General features: G+C 35.2%; 1 protein-coding gene across 1 annotated transcript; it reads left to right on the plus strand.

The window, feature by feature from the left end:
* The first annotated feature begins 3,984 nt into the window (after nucleotides 1-3,984).
* Nucleotides 3,985-15,567, plus strand: LOC145765395 (uncharacterized). The gene is made up of 10 exons (XM_082577213.1): nucleotides 3,985-4,079; nucleotides 5,454-5,539; nucleotides 6,177-6,271; nucleotides 7,371-7,542; nucleotides 7,647-7,723; nucleotides 10,051-10,302; nucleotides 11,226-11,365; nucleotides 12,120-12,633; nucleotides 13,796-14,005; nucleotides 14,924-15,567. Exons 2-10 carry the CDS (start codon nucleotides 5,483-5,485, stop codon nucleotides 15,159-15,161), a joined length of 1,755 nt encoding a protein of 584 aa, XP_082433339.1. The 5' UTR covers nucleotides 3,985-4,079; nucleotides 5,454-5,482; the 3' UTR covers nucleotides 15,162-15,567.
* The last annotated feature ends 2,056 nt before the right edge of the window (nucleotides 15,568-17,623 follow it).

The following is a 17,623-nucleotide window of genomic DNA, read 5'->3' on the forward strand; positions in this document are numbered from 1 at the left end:
ATCTCACCCCATAGAAAGTTATACAAAACACCAAAATTTCTTTATGCAAACGCCACAGGATTGCTGCAATTTTCAACGTCCAGCTCCCATCAAAGATCGCTGGGCTCACGCATATTCAATTTTTTTTAGTTTATTTTTTATCTGACATAAAAAAATTAAATTTTACCTCTCATGATTTTGATGCTGGATGAATTATTTAAAAGCTGAAACCCATAAAACAAAACAAATTTTGAAAACAAGACTGGATCCTGCAGCTGCGGGGCTACAATTTCGTCATAAGGTAAGCTTAGATTAAACAATAACCTCGTTTATTCTTAATTACTTCATGTACAAATTACTTAATCGTGTTTTATCGTTTTGCATGCAGTAAAAAATGAACCAAATTCCACTACAATTGCAGGCTATACGGTTTACCAAATTACGCTATGAAATGAAACTTATAATTTGACATAGGCTACAAAACTGCTGATACTGTATTTTTAGTGTTCTATGTTTGTTTACCTGACGGTAATCATCTTAAAAGTGTTCTTAGACACATTTGTTTTGATGTGTAAGATAATAATTTTATCCGTTTGGCGTTTTCAGGTAAAAGTCATTAAGCTGTTGCTTATTTGCCTTACAGACTTTGAATGACCGATAAAAAATGAAGCTGAATAATCTTATTAAAAGTACACAGAAACCAATACCGAAAAGCGAACATTTTTCAAGCAGCGTTGCGCACTCCTTCAACAAAACAATTAGATTTAAATATAATTATTTAGTATAGCCATGCATCATCAAAATTATAGAGTGAAACACGTGATAACTTGGCCATATTTCAAGAAAGTGAAACTTTATATTTGGTAATATAAAAATATTGCTATTATCTTTAAATCATGAAGCTACTTTTTTTCAATTTCTTATTTGACATTTTGTCTTCATAACGTAAAAGCGTTGGTTCGATAATGAAAAGGCTAGAAAAAAATTATGCAATGCAAAAATAAAAATTAAATTTTTGCTAGCAAGACTGGATGTTTAAAATAAACCTCAATGTTTGTCGAACTAAATGAAACCCTGGTTTGAGATTCAGGCTGCCAAATGGTGCATGCTGTACCTGCTCAAACAATTCAGGTCATTGATCTTCTTCGTTTAAACTTTATTTCTTCACCACTCCTAGGGTCCAGATCGAAAAGATTTTAATGAAAGCAAATGATTGTCGTGTGTTTAGAGCCAAAAAGTATCTTGGAAAATGTGCCGAAAAAGATTTAGAGCTCTTTCAATTTACGCTCTGCAACTAATGTCGATATTCAAGTTATTAACAGTAGCAGGCTAATGGCTATTTCTTTTCTAGTGAAGAAATACATTAAGTTAATTTCGACTATTTTCCTACGTTTAGAAAGTTCGAAACAGGAAAGTTTTTTCTCCGCTTTTTTGTTTGTTTGTAGTGATATTGTTTACAAATAGAGTTGTCCGTGTGATAACAGTATGATGCACGTTGGAATGTCTACTCAATATATAGCTACAAGACAAAGAAACATATTCTTCGTCTGAATCTGCTTCGCCACTCCAGGGGTCGAGGGGCTCTGCCTTTTACCACCCTTGGGCAGTGGCGCTAAGCGGAACATTTCATCTAAGATGACATGGACAACAAAGGGCGATTAAAGATCATATCTTCCCAAACAGCAAAATCCGTCATTTTGCATTGATTCAGTGTTGCAAATATATTTTTCATGACCGAATCATTAAACGGCATGTTTGATCGAATCATTGCAATAATAGGCTACCGTTCCTAATTGTTCTATCAATCAACTTGGACAAACAGAGTACTTTTTTTCAGCGCTTTTCTGTTATTTACTCAACGGGTGGTTAGGCACAAAGACTCCATGACTACAACATGTGGCTGCCCTACGATGCTGGCGACAATGCGACATCAATAGAAAAACTAAGTCAGTATTTAAGATTAAGGTCACAAAGCAATAGCATAGAGGTACTGTGGTCATAGACTAGGGCACTAGGCTGAAAAACGACAAGTTCAGTTAATGATTGCAGTAGTCAGACGACCGTATGCAAGTCAGCATAGTGATAAATTTCCTATCTCCAACATGCAGGGCTTACTGAGTGTGTGTGCAGAAGCGTTGACACGGGTCCAGGGGGGAACTTTTGGATTCTGGGCCCGGGGTGATTTTAGGGGCCCGTAACCTTTCCAAGGGATCTGGAAACTTAAAAAAACCACCGCATACTCATAGGATATAATGTGTTCTCCTTTTAAGTGTTTTGATTCTGGGACCGAGTATCCCATTTGTACCAATACCAGCTTATTTTCTCAACGGCCCTGAGAGTGTGTATGGACGAAGGACAGGTAGAGTTTCATCCAAAACTGTTAATTTTATTAACGTTCCAAACACTGTGAATCTGGTCTCCGGCACTTATGAAGAGCTATGATTGTTCTAAAAGTGTCAAGTCAATAACAATGAAACTGGACAATGGACGACTTGACTAGCTCTTCGAAAGCTAAGCCTACGTATTGAATTTAAGCAATCCTGCAGCCGTTACAAACTTTTATACTTTGTAACGCCTTAAAACAGCAGTTTTTCAAAATATTTTGGTCAGTTTTAATGAAATAACAACCACCCATTTGTCAATTTTTGCACTGCAACTGAAATACAAAATGTAGAATTATTATAAGTTTAGATAGAAGCGTGCATCAAGCGATCCAGCACAATCAAAAATAAACAAAGCAACAGTCTGAGCAAAGTTTAATTGACAGTCATCGTCTCATTTCGCACATGCATGAACTTTGTAGCATCTTTCCCTCGGTAAACTTTGGCATGATTTCAGATGGGATCATAGACGACTGAAGGCTTTGAAAAAATAAACTTTACCAAATGTCTTTTTTCTTGTGCAAAGCAGATGTCAAACTAATCACCTGGTCTTATCGTATCTTGAATTCGATGCAAAATTGACAAAATTACAGTATCTAAAACATCTTTTGCAATTGTGGAACGATAACCCATCATTCACAGTGTTATTATTACAGTATTTTAAAACCATGACACTTACCGTAACATCAAAACATAGACCAAGCATCACTAGAAGACCGCTTGGACTATAAAACATGATATCTAGCCTAGCTTTTTGATCTTTTGTCGAAAAAACGTTATTTATAGATTACTTTTAGTATCATAAAATAGTATCCATGATTTAACTTGTTGCAGTCTAGCCGTCTTTTTGTTTAGTTGATGGATTTAAAACACGTTTTGGAATTTTGGTTTTTCCGTTCGAATAGCTTTCACATCACAAGCAACGATGAGTAGCGTTGAAATATTGGTTGAAAGTAAAATTGTATTATAGCCTAATCTGAAAACCTCTTGAAGTTTTGTCATAACAAAGTCTCAACTAAGTATAAGCGTCTTTTCATAACAATTGTAGAAGCGATACGCAGAGGACAATTTATAAGTGGCAACATCCTACAAAAAGTTTAAACTAAGATTACTCAGCAAGAGAAAGAAGATATAGTGTTTTGTCAAGAAAAACACAAGTATACTCGCATAGTCAACCGTGACATTTTCATTTTTCACACAGCCAGTTAGTCAGAAGAGTATTTGTTATATTGCAGTTTCTCACTGAAATTGAGGCAGAGGCAATTGGACAAATTACTGTAAATCATGAAAATTCGAGAACTTTAAGTAGTATTTCCACCTGCAAGAAAAGTAGGATTTGTAACTTAGGTGTGCTAACAGAGATGAAATAAGCCGAAATAGGAATACAGTGAGTAGAGACTAAAAACAGGTAAACTTTTGTCTCATTACAACTTTGAAGTCACCTTATTTGTTGTTCAAAGGTTGTGAAGTTTAGCTCTTCTTGGCGTAGGATATAATCAAATGCCAAGGGGATTTATCTGCTGTTGTGGCATCATTGAAACAAAATGAAGATTGAAGAACTATTTGCGACGACAAAGTCTGCGTACAGTCCATTTCTGTCTAAACCGAGCCAGTCACATTCAAAAGAATTAAAGAAAAAAGCAAACAGTAAAACAAAAAATGAGCGAAATAAAACATTGCAACCACAGACAGCTCCAGCCAAACCAAGAAACTGCACAGGTACTAATCAATAACGCGCGATTGTCGGGATATATTTTAGAATCGCACTGATTCAATCACGTACAATTAATTATATGACAGTTAATCATGCATGGCCGTTATAGCTGCTAAAAGCAAGACTATTTGGCTTTTCGATTTTTTTGTGTTCGTTATGTTTGATTTCGGAACAAAGCAATTCGTTTCGTTGATACGTCGAAACGAATCAAACTGAAAATTATTCAAGCTTTTGAGTGTTCATAACAAAAATGTTTTCGAAACAAACTATCTCAAGCAGGTTTTTACCAAAAAATAAAAAACTTGAAAACTCTAATTCATTTATTTTAAATTTTCTTTATCTTGATATCATGCACAATGAGTGATGCATTGTTTGTTGTCTGTGGACAACTATACAGAACCGGAAAGCATGAGCCTTGTCATATCATTGTGATGTGACAAATCAATAAAAGTGGCTTACAATGTTGCTGGGTAAGATTTTTCAAAGAACATCATATCAAACTGTTACAGATCACAATGTTTTTATTATTGATACTGGAAAGAGACATAACAGGAAAGCTATTGTTGATTAGAAAGTATAGGCCTACCCGTGAGGTGGTCTTCTTATTTCATACTTTCATTTAAAAGTATACTATTTTCCAAAACGCATATGATTCTTTCGAATGCAAAAACATGTTTTTAAAAGCATAAGTATGTAGAATAATGGAAAAAAATTTTCATTTCACTTTAAGTTTTTGTTGTACTTTGAAAAACACTTAACTTATTTAGCGTAGCCTACCTTTGAAAAGTATGGTTATTGTTAGATGCGATATTGTCATCTTTTGTTATTATTTTGTTTTTTTTTCATTGTCAATGTCACACCGCTTAAGCTTTGTTATTACACAACCTAAAGTTAAGACGATGTGGTATTTTTTGTTTGGTCGAGAGCTTCTGTTATAGAAATGTCTTACATAAAACTTTTACATTCGACATTTGCACTACATGAATTCAACATCAAACGGCGTTGATAGGAAATGTAAGTTCTTGGGAAGCCATTTGAAACTCAAAACTATGCTATTCTGCAAAGCAATTCTTTTGCAAATACACAAAAGCGTTCCTAATATGTCTTGTCAAAACTAAAGCAATTCCTCATATCCGGGTCATCGCTGCAGTGTTACTAATGCAATGCAAAGATACTTGGATCACTTATAAGGCAACAACCATATAGAATTTGAAAAAAATGTTTTTTTTTACTCACAATTACATTACAGCTTAGAAACCCTTATCATTATCACTTATCAAGCTAACTTGATCAGACAAAGTTAATTTAACGTTAATTTTTTTAACCTTGTGTTAATGTTTATGACGTATTGAAAATACATTTTTTTATGTTTTGTCAAGGGGTCAAGCGACGAAATTCTCAGACTAAGATGAGGTTGGAAGACGTGAACAGACACGAAGAAAACTCTTTTCTTTTGGAAGCTGAGGTAAAATTTAAATCGACTTCAAAAGATATTTTTTTAGCGTAAAATATGTGTACACTTGAAGTCAAAACTATAGAGTTTGAAAAGATTTGGAGTTGTAGGATTTTGATTCTTGACTGTGCCGGCGGAGGTCTGTAACATGACGAAGACATTAGATCGAAATTTTGTCTTACTTACTTATAACTATCAAACCAAGTTGTAATATCATTCATGTTTTATACTGAAAAATGATAACCTCGTTTTGTTTTCCCGCTATAGAGTTAAAATCAACACGGACATGTGATATTTGCCAACACTTGCAAAATTCAGAAACATGTTGAAAATTCAATAGAAATAAAATACTTCTTTTACCAACGCACTTGCTGGAACCCGTTCCTTAGACTCTGCTGTCACAGCTCGGAATGTCACGAAACAATTTAACATGAAAACATAATGTTTATTTATTACTTTCACGTGTCATGATTAAGAAAACTTGTATCACGTAATTAAGAAAATAACTTTGTAAAACAGGATGAGATTTGGTTTTTGTTTGCGTTGATCTTAACTACGTTTAACGCTTGAAGTCGTTCAATTGACGAAATTATATGCAAACCAACTATTGCTTTCTCTGCTCAGTTTTTTATTTTATTTTTACTTTCAGACAAATCAAGCTATTTTAGACAACGCCATTTGCAAAAATGAACTTTGTCGGTACCTGACGCCCTTAAAATTTATTGAGATCGACACATGGAGAAAGTAAGTTTACTTTAAGTTAGGTTGATTGTACCAAAAGCGGACCTTTTAGGCCGTTGATTAAGCTGATCGTCTGATTGGCTGATCTACGAGCGGTGTGCATCAACCAGCCTACATCTGTACTTCAGTAGTGGGCGATTGTAATCAGAGAATTACGGCTAGTGCATGCAGAAAAAAATAGTCCACTAAATAAGTTTTTTAATCCGCCGATTTGTTTAATCGTTGAATGTAATCACTGATGGTACATCCGACTTGTAATTCATTGTTTCGTCATTGATGAAATCGTTTCCTGCCCGTTCAAAGGTAGGCTACTGTAGTTTCATTTTTTAATGTAATGCAATCTAATTTTTTTTTTGTTTCTTTACTTGATCTTTGTTTTGATTTTTTTTGTCGCATAGCATCGTAAATAAGTTTGCTTCTAGTGGTTGTTTAAGTTCAAGTTATTTTATTTCGCATCATCAGCACATGTGAAAAAACAAAAACAATACAAGATTACAATGTGAACTAAGTTGTTTGCTGATGATGATGAGAGTGGCAGAAGGACCGAACTGGTCATCAAGTTGTAACAGTTTAAGTTCTACAAATCAGTGTAAAATGATCATTGCTAGATCATTAGAAATATTTAGGCTTCAATACTTTCTTGCTTTTTATTTTGGTGTAGTGAATAAAAGACTCGTCCAATGCTGTAAAATTAGTTTGAAGTACAGCAAGCACCATAAAACAAGCATGCAGTGACACGACTAATACGTTTGCTGCAGAAGTTGCATTTTCAATATCATGACATGTAAAGGAGAGACTAGAACAGTTGCAACTGATTTTTTTGAAAACGTAAAATAAGATTGAAAAATAAAAAATAAAAGCCAGTTTAGGTTAGAGAGAGAGAGATAAAGATGTCGCTACACTTTGGCGCCTAAATAATGAATTGCTATAAAAAGTGTCTTGCTCAAGAATCAATGGGCGTGGAATCGAAATCTGGACTTTAAAGCTCCGAATTTAGGACCCTACTGGCAGACCCACAGCGAATAAAGTCACCCAAAATCGTTATTTTTAGTTTTCACAAAAATACATTGTAGGAAATTTAGTTTATTTTTTGTATGTTCAGAGATGTTCCTTATGGACTTGGGCAAGACAAGGAGAGCGAACGTCGAAAATGGAAAACTCCTCAAGAGATACTAAACCGAATTGCTGCTGACCAAAAAATAGACACAGTAAATTGTATGCAAAACTCTTCAGAGAAAAATGAAAAACATTCTTCAAGAAACTCGAAACGACAGGTACGTTATTTCGTCCATATTACGTCGGATTACGTAGAAGTAAAGTCAAATGTTCTAAAATTCCTACAAAGTATAGTCAAATCAACCTTTCCCATTTATTGCAGACTCTTCAAGCGCTTACTGCGCAAACTGCCAGTACCAAGAGAAAAAATATTTCAGAGCAGAATAGTGATCAAAAAGGGTAAGAAAATAAATATTTCTAAACTAGTCAGTGTAATCACTAATATGTTAATTGTTGCAAAAGTTTAATTGGAAATCACCAAACTACGGCTCTTGAGGTTAGTCTACCCGGCTCGCAAAACTATGGCATATACAGTGTATATGTATATGTGTAATGTGTATACAGTCACTATACAGTGTTGTGTATATTATACACTGAATGAAAAGTCTATCAAAAGCTAACGCTTTGTGAAGTGTTTACTTTGTTGTGCACGTGTTCAGTTTCTGTGTATGTGGCTTTGTGATAAAACAATGAGTTTTGTTTTCACAATTCATTCGCCTGCACCGACCAAACGCATCAATTGTTTTGTTACTCTTAAATCTTAAGTGTGGGTTTAATTCCTGGTCTGACCATACGATATTGACTTAAAAAAAACTGTACCGATTGCATTGTTGCTTGCTTAACACTGGAAAAATAAGTCGGGTAGGAATGTACTGACATCATAAATACGATAAATTGAAAAACAGTAGGCTACTGTTGTAAGAGTAGCCTACATAAAAACTATCAATATTACATGAACGTCAATATTAGCGGTTTACGTTGACGAGATTAGATAGCCGTACGAGTCAGGGGACAGGGGGGCAGCCGTCCCCCTGTTGTCAAAAAACGTCGCATATTTGGGCAAAAATGTACAAATATTTGGGCAAACTATGTTTCATAAAAAGCTATAAACTGCTTCCTTGATTCTTTTATGAAACTGTTCAAACCAACCTGTTAATTTGGGCACCAACAAATATGAAATTACTTGAATCTGATTAATCCATCTATGAAACAGTTAAAATCATTAACTTGTGCACCAATAAAATACAAAATTACGTGGATCTGACAAATCCTTCTATGAAACTGCCCAAATCAACATGTTAATTTGGGCATCGCCACCAACAAAATATGAAACTACCTGAATTTGAGTAATCCATCTACGAAACTCTTGAAATCATTAATTTAGGCACCAACAAAATATGAAATTACCTGAATCTGATTAATCTTTCTATGAAACTGTTCAAATCAACATGTTCATTTAGGCCAGTGGTTTTCAACCTTTTTTCTTTCGTGGCCCATTTTTGTTTGCATAAAAGTTCTGTGGCCCATTCAGTTTTTATGTAAGAAAAAAATTACAAAAAAGTTTTATAAACAAAAAGCAGCAGAACATTGCCTTTGGAATGTTGCTGGAATCCCCTTGTTGAATCCAGGCGTTGAAGCTTCACACTGTCTTCTTTTCGTTAAAAAAATTCATATCTTCATCCTTGTAATTAGGATGAACTTTTTCCAGGTGAAGTTTCAGTTTTGATGACTTCAATGAATGATGACTAAGAACTTTACAACATAATACACATTGTCTTTTTTCTTCTCTGTCATCAAAAATTGATGTACATACTGAATGTAATTTTCATCAAACTTAAAGCTTCAAGTATTGTCAATTCCTCCCCAAAATAAAATGCTGCACGTACTAAACAGCGGATCTGCAGAAGTTCAACAAGGCTACCACTTATAAAGATGGCTCAATTGTAACCACAAACTAGTCTATTACAATTACATCATAAAGTGTTGTAAAAACTGAGTTGATGTAAAACTGTATGTTGCAATAATTAGAATGATAATTGCCACTTTGTAGCTAAAAACAGCAGCATCATTCATTGTAACTAAACAAACACACAAGTGTAAAATTGACTATAGTGACAAAAATGAATCAAAATGTTTCAATACATCTTTCAATTTTTCAAATATGTCTGTGGCCCACCTCAAAATGCTTCTATGGCCCACCAGTGAGTCATGGCCCACTGGTTGAGAACCGCTGATTTAGGCACTAAATTTCTCAAGCTCATACAGATCGCTGTTTTCATTTCATATATTTGGGCAATTTCAATAAAATCAAAAAGATTTGGGCAATTTTTTGTTTTGCCCTCTTCCCCAAAATATTTTAATCCCGTACGGCTATGGATGAGAAGAGGATTTTTGGTTCAATTTAATAAACAAAGGTTTGGAAATTTCTCTACTGGTATGGGCTTCTGCGCAGTTTTCTATTTTCAATATTGTGTATTTAGAATTGCGGTGTAATTTAATCTTTACTTTATATAACTAGTATGACGGAATGCAATCCAAAAAAATGTACAGTTCTATAGCTTGTGTTTCAAGATCATACTTGCAGACGGTTTTCAGCTATAACTTATTGAAAGTAAATTAACAATAAACAAGCGTAAAATGAAATGTCAGAGACCAGAATTGGCAGTGTTAGCTGCACTTCGCTTGAGCAAATGGCAACTCTAAGTAACATATTTACAAAATCGCAGAATGAAACACGGAGAAAGCTACGAAAAAATGGAAATCAGTCCAAATAATTTCTTTGAAAAAATTGAAGAGAAAATAATAGATAGACATAACAATCCTCGAAATGGATCTCCGAGGAGACCAGCCACCTCCTCAGAAAGACAAACTATATTGTCAAAGATAAGAGGAGAAAAAATCTTAGCACGTCGTCAAAATTCTCCAGCTACTTCACCCAAAATCAAGGATCACTCGAGAATTCAACCAGAAAAAGAAAGGTATTTTCAGAGTTTCCATTTTTTAATTAAAAATTCTTTAATATTATTGCCGCGTAAGTGTGAGTAGTTAAAACATCAAAAAGGCAAAACTTTTAGTTTGTTATGTGATCCTTCGACAATTGCTTTTGTATATTACGAGATGCAGTGTGGCTGCAATTCTAACAATCTTATAGTTTTTTAAATCACTTCATATAAAAGAACCCAAATATCATCTACCTGCATCATGACAGTATGATACCAAGTAATATTGTGTTTTTTTAAAGCATAACTTTATATTAATAAGGTAAAGGTGGTCCCATACTTGATTCAAGTGTCGGGTATGAGAAGATAACCCAGCAGGCATTGTACCTCGGCCAAACGTAGTGTGTCAGTTGGTAAAATAGTGCTCCTCTGTTGACCCAACGTATCTTGCACCATTCGTCGCAGTTGGGCCAACTGATTTTAAAAACATTGGCAAGAACGACTTCCTAATTCTAAGTTTTTTTGCATTTTCATTGTCCCATTACAATTGTAAAAGGAATATCACGAAGCAAACTTAAACAATTCTTCGAAGGTATCTTCAATTAAAATATTTCAAAAGTTGGCAAAACTACACTACCCTCACTCAGCCAACCCGAACAACCGTCAGCCAACGTTCGGCCAAGGAAAAATGTTTACTGGGAATGTTCTCATGGTACTACTAAGCCTTTGGCACTAACAGAGTACGCTGGCCAGTTCCTGACTCTCGGCCGCCTTTCCTGCAACAATTGTGCCCGCCCAATTTATTACACCCTATAGGTAGAGGTGAGCGGTGTTTTCAACAACCAGCTTATGCCGGGAGGAACCAGATTTGCATAATTGGAAAGCCAACGCCTTATCCGTTGCTCCATCCCACTTTATATTATATCATGTAAAATTAATGTTTCATGTTGTGTTTCATAAAGCAAAGTCCAAGCTTCATACGAAAACTTCCAGTTTCCTGCTGGATTGTATGATCGATCTCTATTGGTATCTGCTGCGTCACCACGTAAAACGACGACATCAGGTTTTCTTCCAACAACACGATCGCAAAGTACTTTTCAAGGTAACAGCTGTTCTATTGATACTTTGAGTTGTATCAGTTGGTTGATACACTCAAAACTGGTATTTAGAAGCCCTGAGCACCATCAAAATCCGTTGATTTGAGGTTTTAATCTGTACACAAAAACTAGAGTTTTTTGCATTTTATTTGAAGGTGGATTCCGGAATGTACTCATTATTTTAAAGTTTCAAATCTAACGTTTAAAATACAAAAATAGCTCTATTCCCAAATGGACTATCCAACTCTCTCTTCCGATCAGAAGTCGAAGAAATAATATTTCCACTGTTTTCCCCCTAACCAGCATTCACGACTCTAGTTTGCATATACTGTACTGTATGCTCTTTCATCTCTGCTCAGAATATGTTTGAAGTTCTAACTAAACGAAAACACTATGTTCTTTATTTCTTTAATGATTCTTTATGTCGTTTTGAAATATGTTTTATTCCGTAAAAGCAAAATGAAAGAGGATTAAATCATTACATTTGTCCTGATTAATCAAGTCTACCCAGCTGTTCCCCTTATTCGTCCATTCAAACTTCTTGGTATAATATTTGAAATGAATTTTGGTGGCAATAGTTTGTTTCAGGTAGGAAAGCTCTTTAAAGAAAGTTTTTAAAAATTTAATTAACAGTTCTAACAAATATGTCAACGCTCTCTTAACTAAATTATGCCAACATTACACTGAACGCATCTTTTGGTGAGCCATTTTAGGAAATGGTAACACTCAAATTGATGTTTTCCGACGTATATGTTGCAGACAGCCAGGAAACAATGAAAAACTCATCCTACAAGTATATGCCGATGGAGTACAGACATTCTAACAATAATCCATACACTGGTCGAGTCTATTCCGCAGTAAAGTCGCAGTTTTACGCTGATCTATCACAAGTTAAAAAGATGACACAATCATCAGTCCGCCCCAGAACAAGAGGAGGAGAAAAGGGTGAATTTACTCACCCATTAACGACACTAATAAATGAAAATATAACCCGTAGTCCAAAGACGATAAGAAGATCTAACCTAGCAGACGAAAAACAGAATCAATCACGTTCAATTTTGTTAGATCCAAACATTGCATACATTCCCCCACAAAGCTCTCGCAAAAGCAATCTTTTATTGAATGGAGACAAAGTTAAAAACTATTACGCAAAAGCTTCAAGACAGCAAGAATTTACCATCCCATTAACAGGGAATTCAGAGACTTTAAACGCCGAAATTTCTTCCAAAGAAAACAACAAAGCAAAAGTACAAGAAGTTGTACATCTACCTCAGTAAGTTTTCTTAACTTTAATATACTTTCATATACGACATGTATATTGTATATGTTCGGTACTGACACGCGAAACAGCGAGTGTCCACTTTCAGTTGTTCAATTTCGAAAGTCTTCTTCTTTCATTGTCGTACTTGGTTCCAAGCATTGACTGCCTCTTGTATGAAAAGTTTCCAAGATTCTCGGTCTTTTGCTGTGTGTATGAGGTGCATGTTGGTGTTGGTTTTGTCGGTTTGTTTAATATTTGTTAGTTTAAAGTAGGTTAATCTTTGTCTGCCTTGAGCAGTTGGCACGCTTTCCTTCAATTTTGCCTGTGAGAGAAAGAGATGTTCCAACTTTTTTGTTACGCAGCACATGTCTTAAAAATTGAAGTTGTTTTTCTTTGAAGTTTTTCAGTAGATTTTTTGTTTGATTAATTTGATTTAAAACATTTTGGTCGATTTTTCTGGCAGTTCAGAAAATTCTCTGCATTTTTTGGAATGCCCACATTTCAAACCCATTTAGGCTTCTTTTATTAATTGGTTTGGTAATTGTCTAGGTTTCTGAATTATATTGAAAAATTGGATAAATGTAACACTTTAATATCCTGTATCTGGTTGCGAAAGATATGTACTTGTTGCAAAATATTAATTTTATTTGTTGAAAACGGTTTTGCTTGAGCAATACGTATATTAAACTCCTTACCATCTTTTGAGTCCCAAGTTTATTGTTGTCCCAAGATATCGAAAACTTTTTACTTGCTTTATAGTTATTCCATTCATTTTAATTTGACAAATTGGAATTTCACTTTATTGTTTTTCCATGATATAATTATAATAATAATAAATCTCGATGGTTTCCGACTGATCTTGCAAGTCGTAGGCTACACTTTGTATACGTTTGTGGTATGGTAGCACATGCAGTTGCCCGTAACTTCAAGTCATTTACATTTACTACTATAGGCTACAAATAGGAAATATTTCACTGTAAATTTTGTGATGATTAAGGGAAAACTCAAATAGAAATGTCTAAAGATGATTTTGGTGCGTGTGTGTTAACTACACTTTCAGATAAACGTAGAAAAGTTACATGCAAGAAAAATAAGAATCAAAACAATTTTTTTTTTAGAAATTGAACTAATTGTCTCCATACAAAAATTGAATTGGTTCCATGCTTTGTTTTAGCACATCTTTGTTCTCGACAACTCAAACCACGCCGCGAATCAATGAATTTTCACCACGAGGGATTACTTCTAGTGAAATGCATACTCAACGTAGCTGGAACTCCTTAGCATCATTTTCCACTCACCCATCTCCGTGGGTGTCTCAAGCACTTCCCGACTTCACTAAGAGTGAAGTAGTAGCAAAGGCTGAAAGAGATGGCTACTATGTCAGGTATATTTTGTGTTTGATTCCCGTTAATAATTATTGCATCAATATACCCCAAGTTTGGAATTGCATTATTTTTTTTTGATGGAGTTGGTCTTAATCAAACAAATATTTTTAACATAACTAGATGTTTTTTATATGTCACAGCAACACATTACGCATAACGCTCAATCTTTGGCAGCACGCAATTTGTTCTTGTAGATTTACTTTGGTTCGGTTAGCTTGAAGATATCGTAACCACTAGGCCTTCCGTATACTAACTAATTTAGTCGAATCCGGTAAATTGGTATGCAATCCATTTGTGCAACCGTCGACTAATAATAATGTTATGGTTTTATTTATTGTCGCTCTACAACAGTTAAGGTCTTTTACCGAGAGAGCTCATATTTAGTTTTAGATCAGTTTTACGGTGTCATCAGATTATTTCCCAACTTATTCTTCCTGCCCTAAGCAAGAAAGAACACAATTGCTACCGTTTTTAAAGTTTTCGGTTTAACCTGACCTGGAATCGATCTAAGATCTACTAGCTTCAGAGCTAAAAGCGATAACCACTCGGCCACTGAGCTGGCTGCAGCCGTCGACTGTGGAAATGCACCCTCTCAACTATTTCCTTTGATTTCGCTCATGTTTATGAACAGTGCACTGCTCTAGAGAAAGAATTGCTTACGACCCTCTTCCAAGAGCTATGGCAATTTTATAAAAACTCTCCCACATATGCTGGGTTGCAAAAACTTATGCAATAATTCAAAAAGATCTTTCTAGGTATGAATTTTTAGTAACGCAAATCAAGTAATGTGGAATAGATTATTTTGATTAACTTTTGTAAACGTTACTAATTTTTGGAAAAGCTGCTGAACAAATGATTGTTAGTGAGGCTTGGGTTTTAGGCTAGAAATTCTCAATCAACTGTTTAATTGTTTACAGAAAGCCTAGCAAAGCAGTGTCGTTTCGGTTGGCAGAAGGTGTATCAGATTCCAAAGCGTTGCAAAGGGGACATAGGACAGATGTCAACTCATCTCCAAACAACATTTCCATGGTTGTGGTCAACGTTGATGAACCCGGTGATTCGGCAAAAAAATTACTATCGCGTGGTGGCGCTATTGGTATTACAGGAAAACCAAATGGATTTGTTGGTGGCAGCGTAATCCCAGTGAGACCGTAGCACTTCATAGCACCAAGCAAATGTTGTTAGTTATTCATTGTATTTTTTGCACTTGATATGGCAAATGTCTTGTTGCTTTATGTGGAAAAGTCGATTGCGTTAAAATTTGCAGTGAAATCCGAACAGTTCTTGTTTATTTTTGCCGATTTCGGTACCAGTGTGGTATACACGCGGAAATGATATACAGCAGTATCAGTAGAGTATAGTATAAATGGAACGTTTGAGGGTTGCTGTTACCCCTTGCCTTTCACCTTAATCCTGTTGGTAGACACTATTTACATTGATGTAACATGCATGTAAATCAATTATTACTATAATGAAACGTCGATTTCTATTGAAATAGCCTATTTCTGTACTTATGTTTTTCGCTAATTTGCAATTATTTTAAAATGCAACAAAACTTATGCTATAAGTTTTGTGTTTCTGACATGAAACGAAACGTTTATGTTACAGATATAGCCCACACAGCACCTGAAGGTCGTTTTTCAGCTATAAACTTTTTTGTAGGCCTAGGCTTATCACATAGGCTACATAAAAGTAGGCGACTTTTAAATTTTCTCAAATCATGCAAAGAATAACACCGCAAGGTATAAAAACAAACAAAACGCGTAGAGGTCTTCGGACAAGGAAGGTTTCTCCCTAAAACTATATTGTCACCTCATCTAAATTAAAAAAAAACATGAACTACAAGTGTTTTAAAAAATTTCAAGTTTGTTGACTTTTTATATGAGATCAAAGCTTAAGTTTGTTTTGCTCGAGGATAACAGTGCATGGTTGGTTTTAAGAGTAATTTACTGTACTTTAATTTATAATTATCTGAGCAGTCACTGACCTTGACAGCCATTACAGTAATTCGACGTAGGTTATTTTAGCTCAGAATTTGTTGAAGTTATATGTATATGACGTTATTTTCGTGCCTAACTTCACTCCCCATTATGCATTGTTCTTCCGCAATCGATATAACGAACCCTCTTTCTAGTCAAAAGCAGGCCAATAATGGGCTTATAATGCTTGTTTTTATATAGCCCTGTAATGTATCCATCGCAGAATGAGTTGCTCCTCAGCGCTTTACAAAGTACCCAATGCAACCGTATGGAGACGCAACTGAGTACATTATTACCCGAATCCATTCCATTGCTCAGCAGGAATTAGATTCCGTACCATTATTAAAAAGTCTTTGGTATGACCAGACAGGGTATTGAACCCATGCCTACCGATTCAGAGGCTGGCGCACTAACCACTAAGCCACTGAGCCCGTCAACTACTATTAAATATTATTTAAATATTACTATTAAATAGTCATAACTTTTTATAAGCTCCTGGAAAATCACAGCGTTTGCGATAGCTTACATGTCTACAACACTCAAGACCAGGAGTTTAAACCACATATTTAAAAGCTGCGTTGAATGCCGCCTGGATCGCCATGAAATTACGCCCTTCATATTCAAGCAATGTAGGGTAGATTATTATAACTATATGTTTACTCCGACTAAACCACTCCTCTTCTTTTATAGCCAGAGTCCAAAAATATTCTGAATTTGGGGTTGTCCTTTTTGCTGTTATTTTGTCCCATTAAGATTAATCCACTATGTGGAAATTTCAAAACTCTTCTCTATTGTACAAATTATTTAAATTGTACAGTAGGCTAGGCTTTACCGACAGAACCGCAAAACTTGATCCTGCACTGTAGGCTATGTTAGATTCAAGTACACAAAGGAACAAACTATTATCCACACTCTGTAGCCTACGAATAAAAAAGACCAAAAAAGGTTACCACAGCATAAAAGCATTTAAACAATGATGCCTCCATTAAACCGTTTCACTTCCTGCTTGGCATCCGGAAAACGTGCTGCAGCACTAGCTTAGTCCTACGCGTAAACGCTATAACTACGTCACTATCGGATAGTTCTTTTGAAAACAACGTATGAAAAGCTGCTTGTTTTTGAATTCCGTTTTACTAAGAAAAATTGGCATTCTGAAGCTAATACTAATAGGATCGTGAAAGCTTTGTCTTTTTGATGCGCAACTAATCAACATTATGAAGACTTCAAGTGTTTCGTGCTAATTATTGAATCTTCCCAAATGTTCAATAAATGTGCTGTGTCATATAATCCCAGGCACATATCCTAAATTGAAGATATTATAGCACACTGTTGTTGAAAGAAATGGCTTTCAATTGGCAGCAAACGTAATTAATTTCGCAAACGTGCTCTTAATATTTCTAATAATAGTAAACTGCGGTACAAAGTACATAACAACAAAAACAACAAGTTTTAAATTTAGGCACTAAACGACAAGCGCATCGTATGGTAGTAGACTAATTGTCGTCAATAGCGGATTCAGGAGGGGGACGCTTGGCCACGTAACCTCCCAACAGAACAAAGACCTAAGTTTGCACCATTTTTGCAAAACTTCTGCATTCGTTTTGCTCCCTCAGTGCCACTTTCTTGAGTTAACTAGCG

This window comes from Aplidium turbinatum, chromosome 2 (assembly GCF_918807975.1).
Source record: "Aplidium turbinatum chromosome 2, kaAplTurb1.1, whole genome shotgun sequence".
Taxonomy (NCBI): Eukaryota; Metazoa; Chordata; class Ascidiacea; order Aplousobranchia; family Polyclinidae; genus Aplidium; species Aplidium turbinatum.

What these genes read in the sequence shown, in the direction of transcription:
- LOC145765395 (XM_082577213.1), top strand. Translation starts at nt 5,483, where the DNA reads ATGAGGTTGGAAGACGTGAACAGACACGAAGAAAACTCTTTTCTTTTG. An exon ending in CTTTTCTTTTGGAAGCTGAG is followed by an intron (nt 5,540 to 6,176) that starts GTAAAATTTAAA and finishes TTTTACTTTCAG; the next exon opens with ACAAATCAAGCTATTTTAGA. An exon ending in GAAGTTGTACATCTACCTCA is followed by an intron (nt 12,634 to 13,795) that starts GTAAGTTTTCTT and finishes GCTTTGTTTTAG; the next exon opens with CACATCTTTGTTCTCGACAA.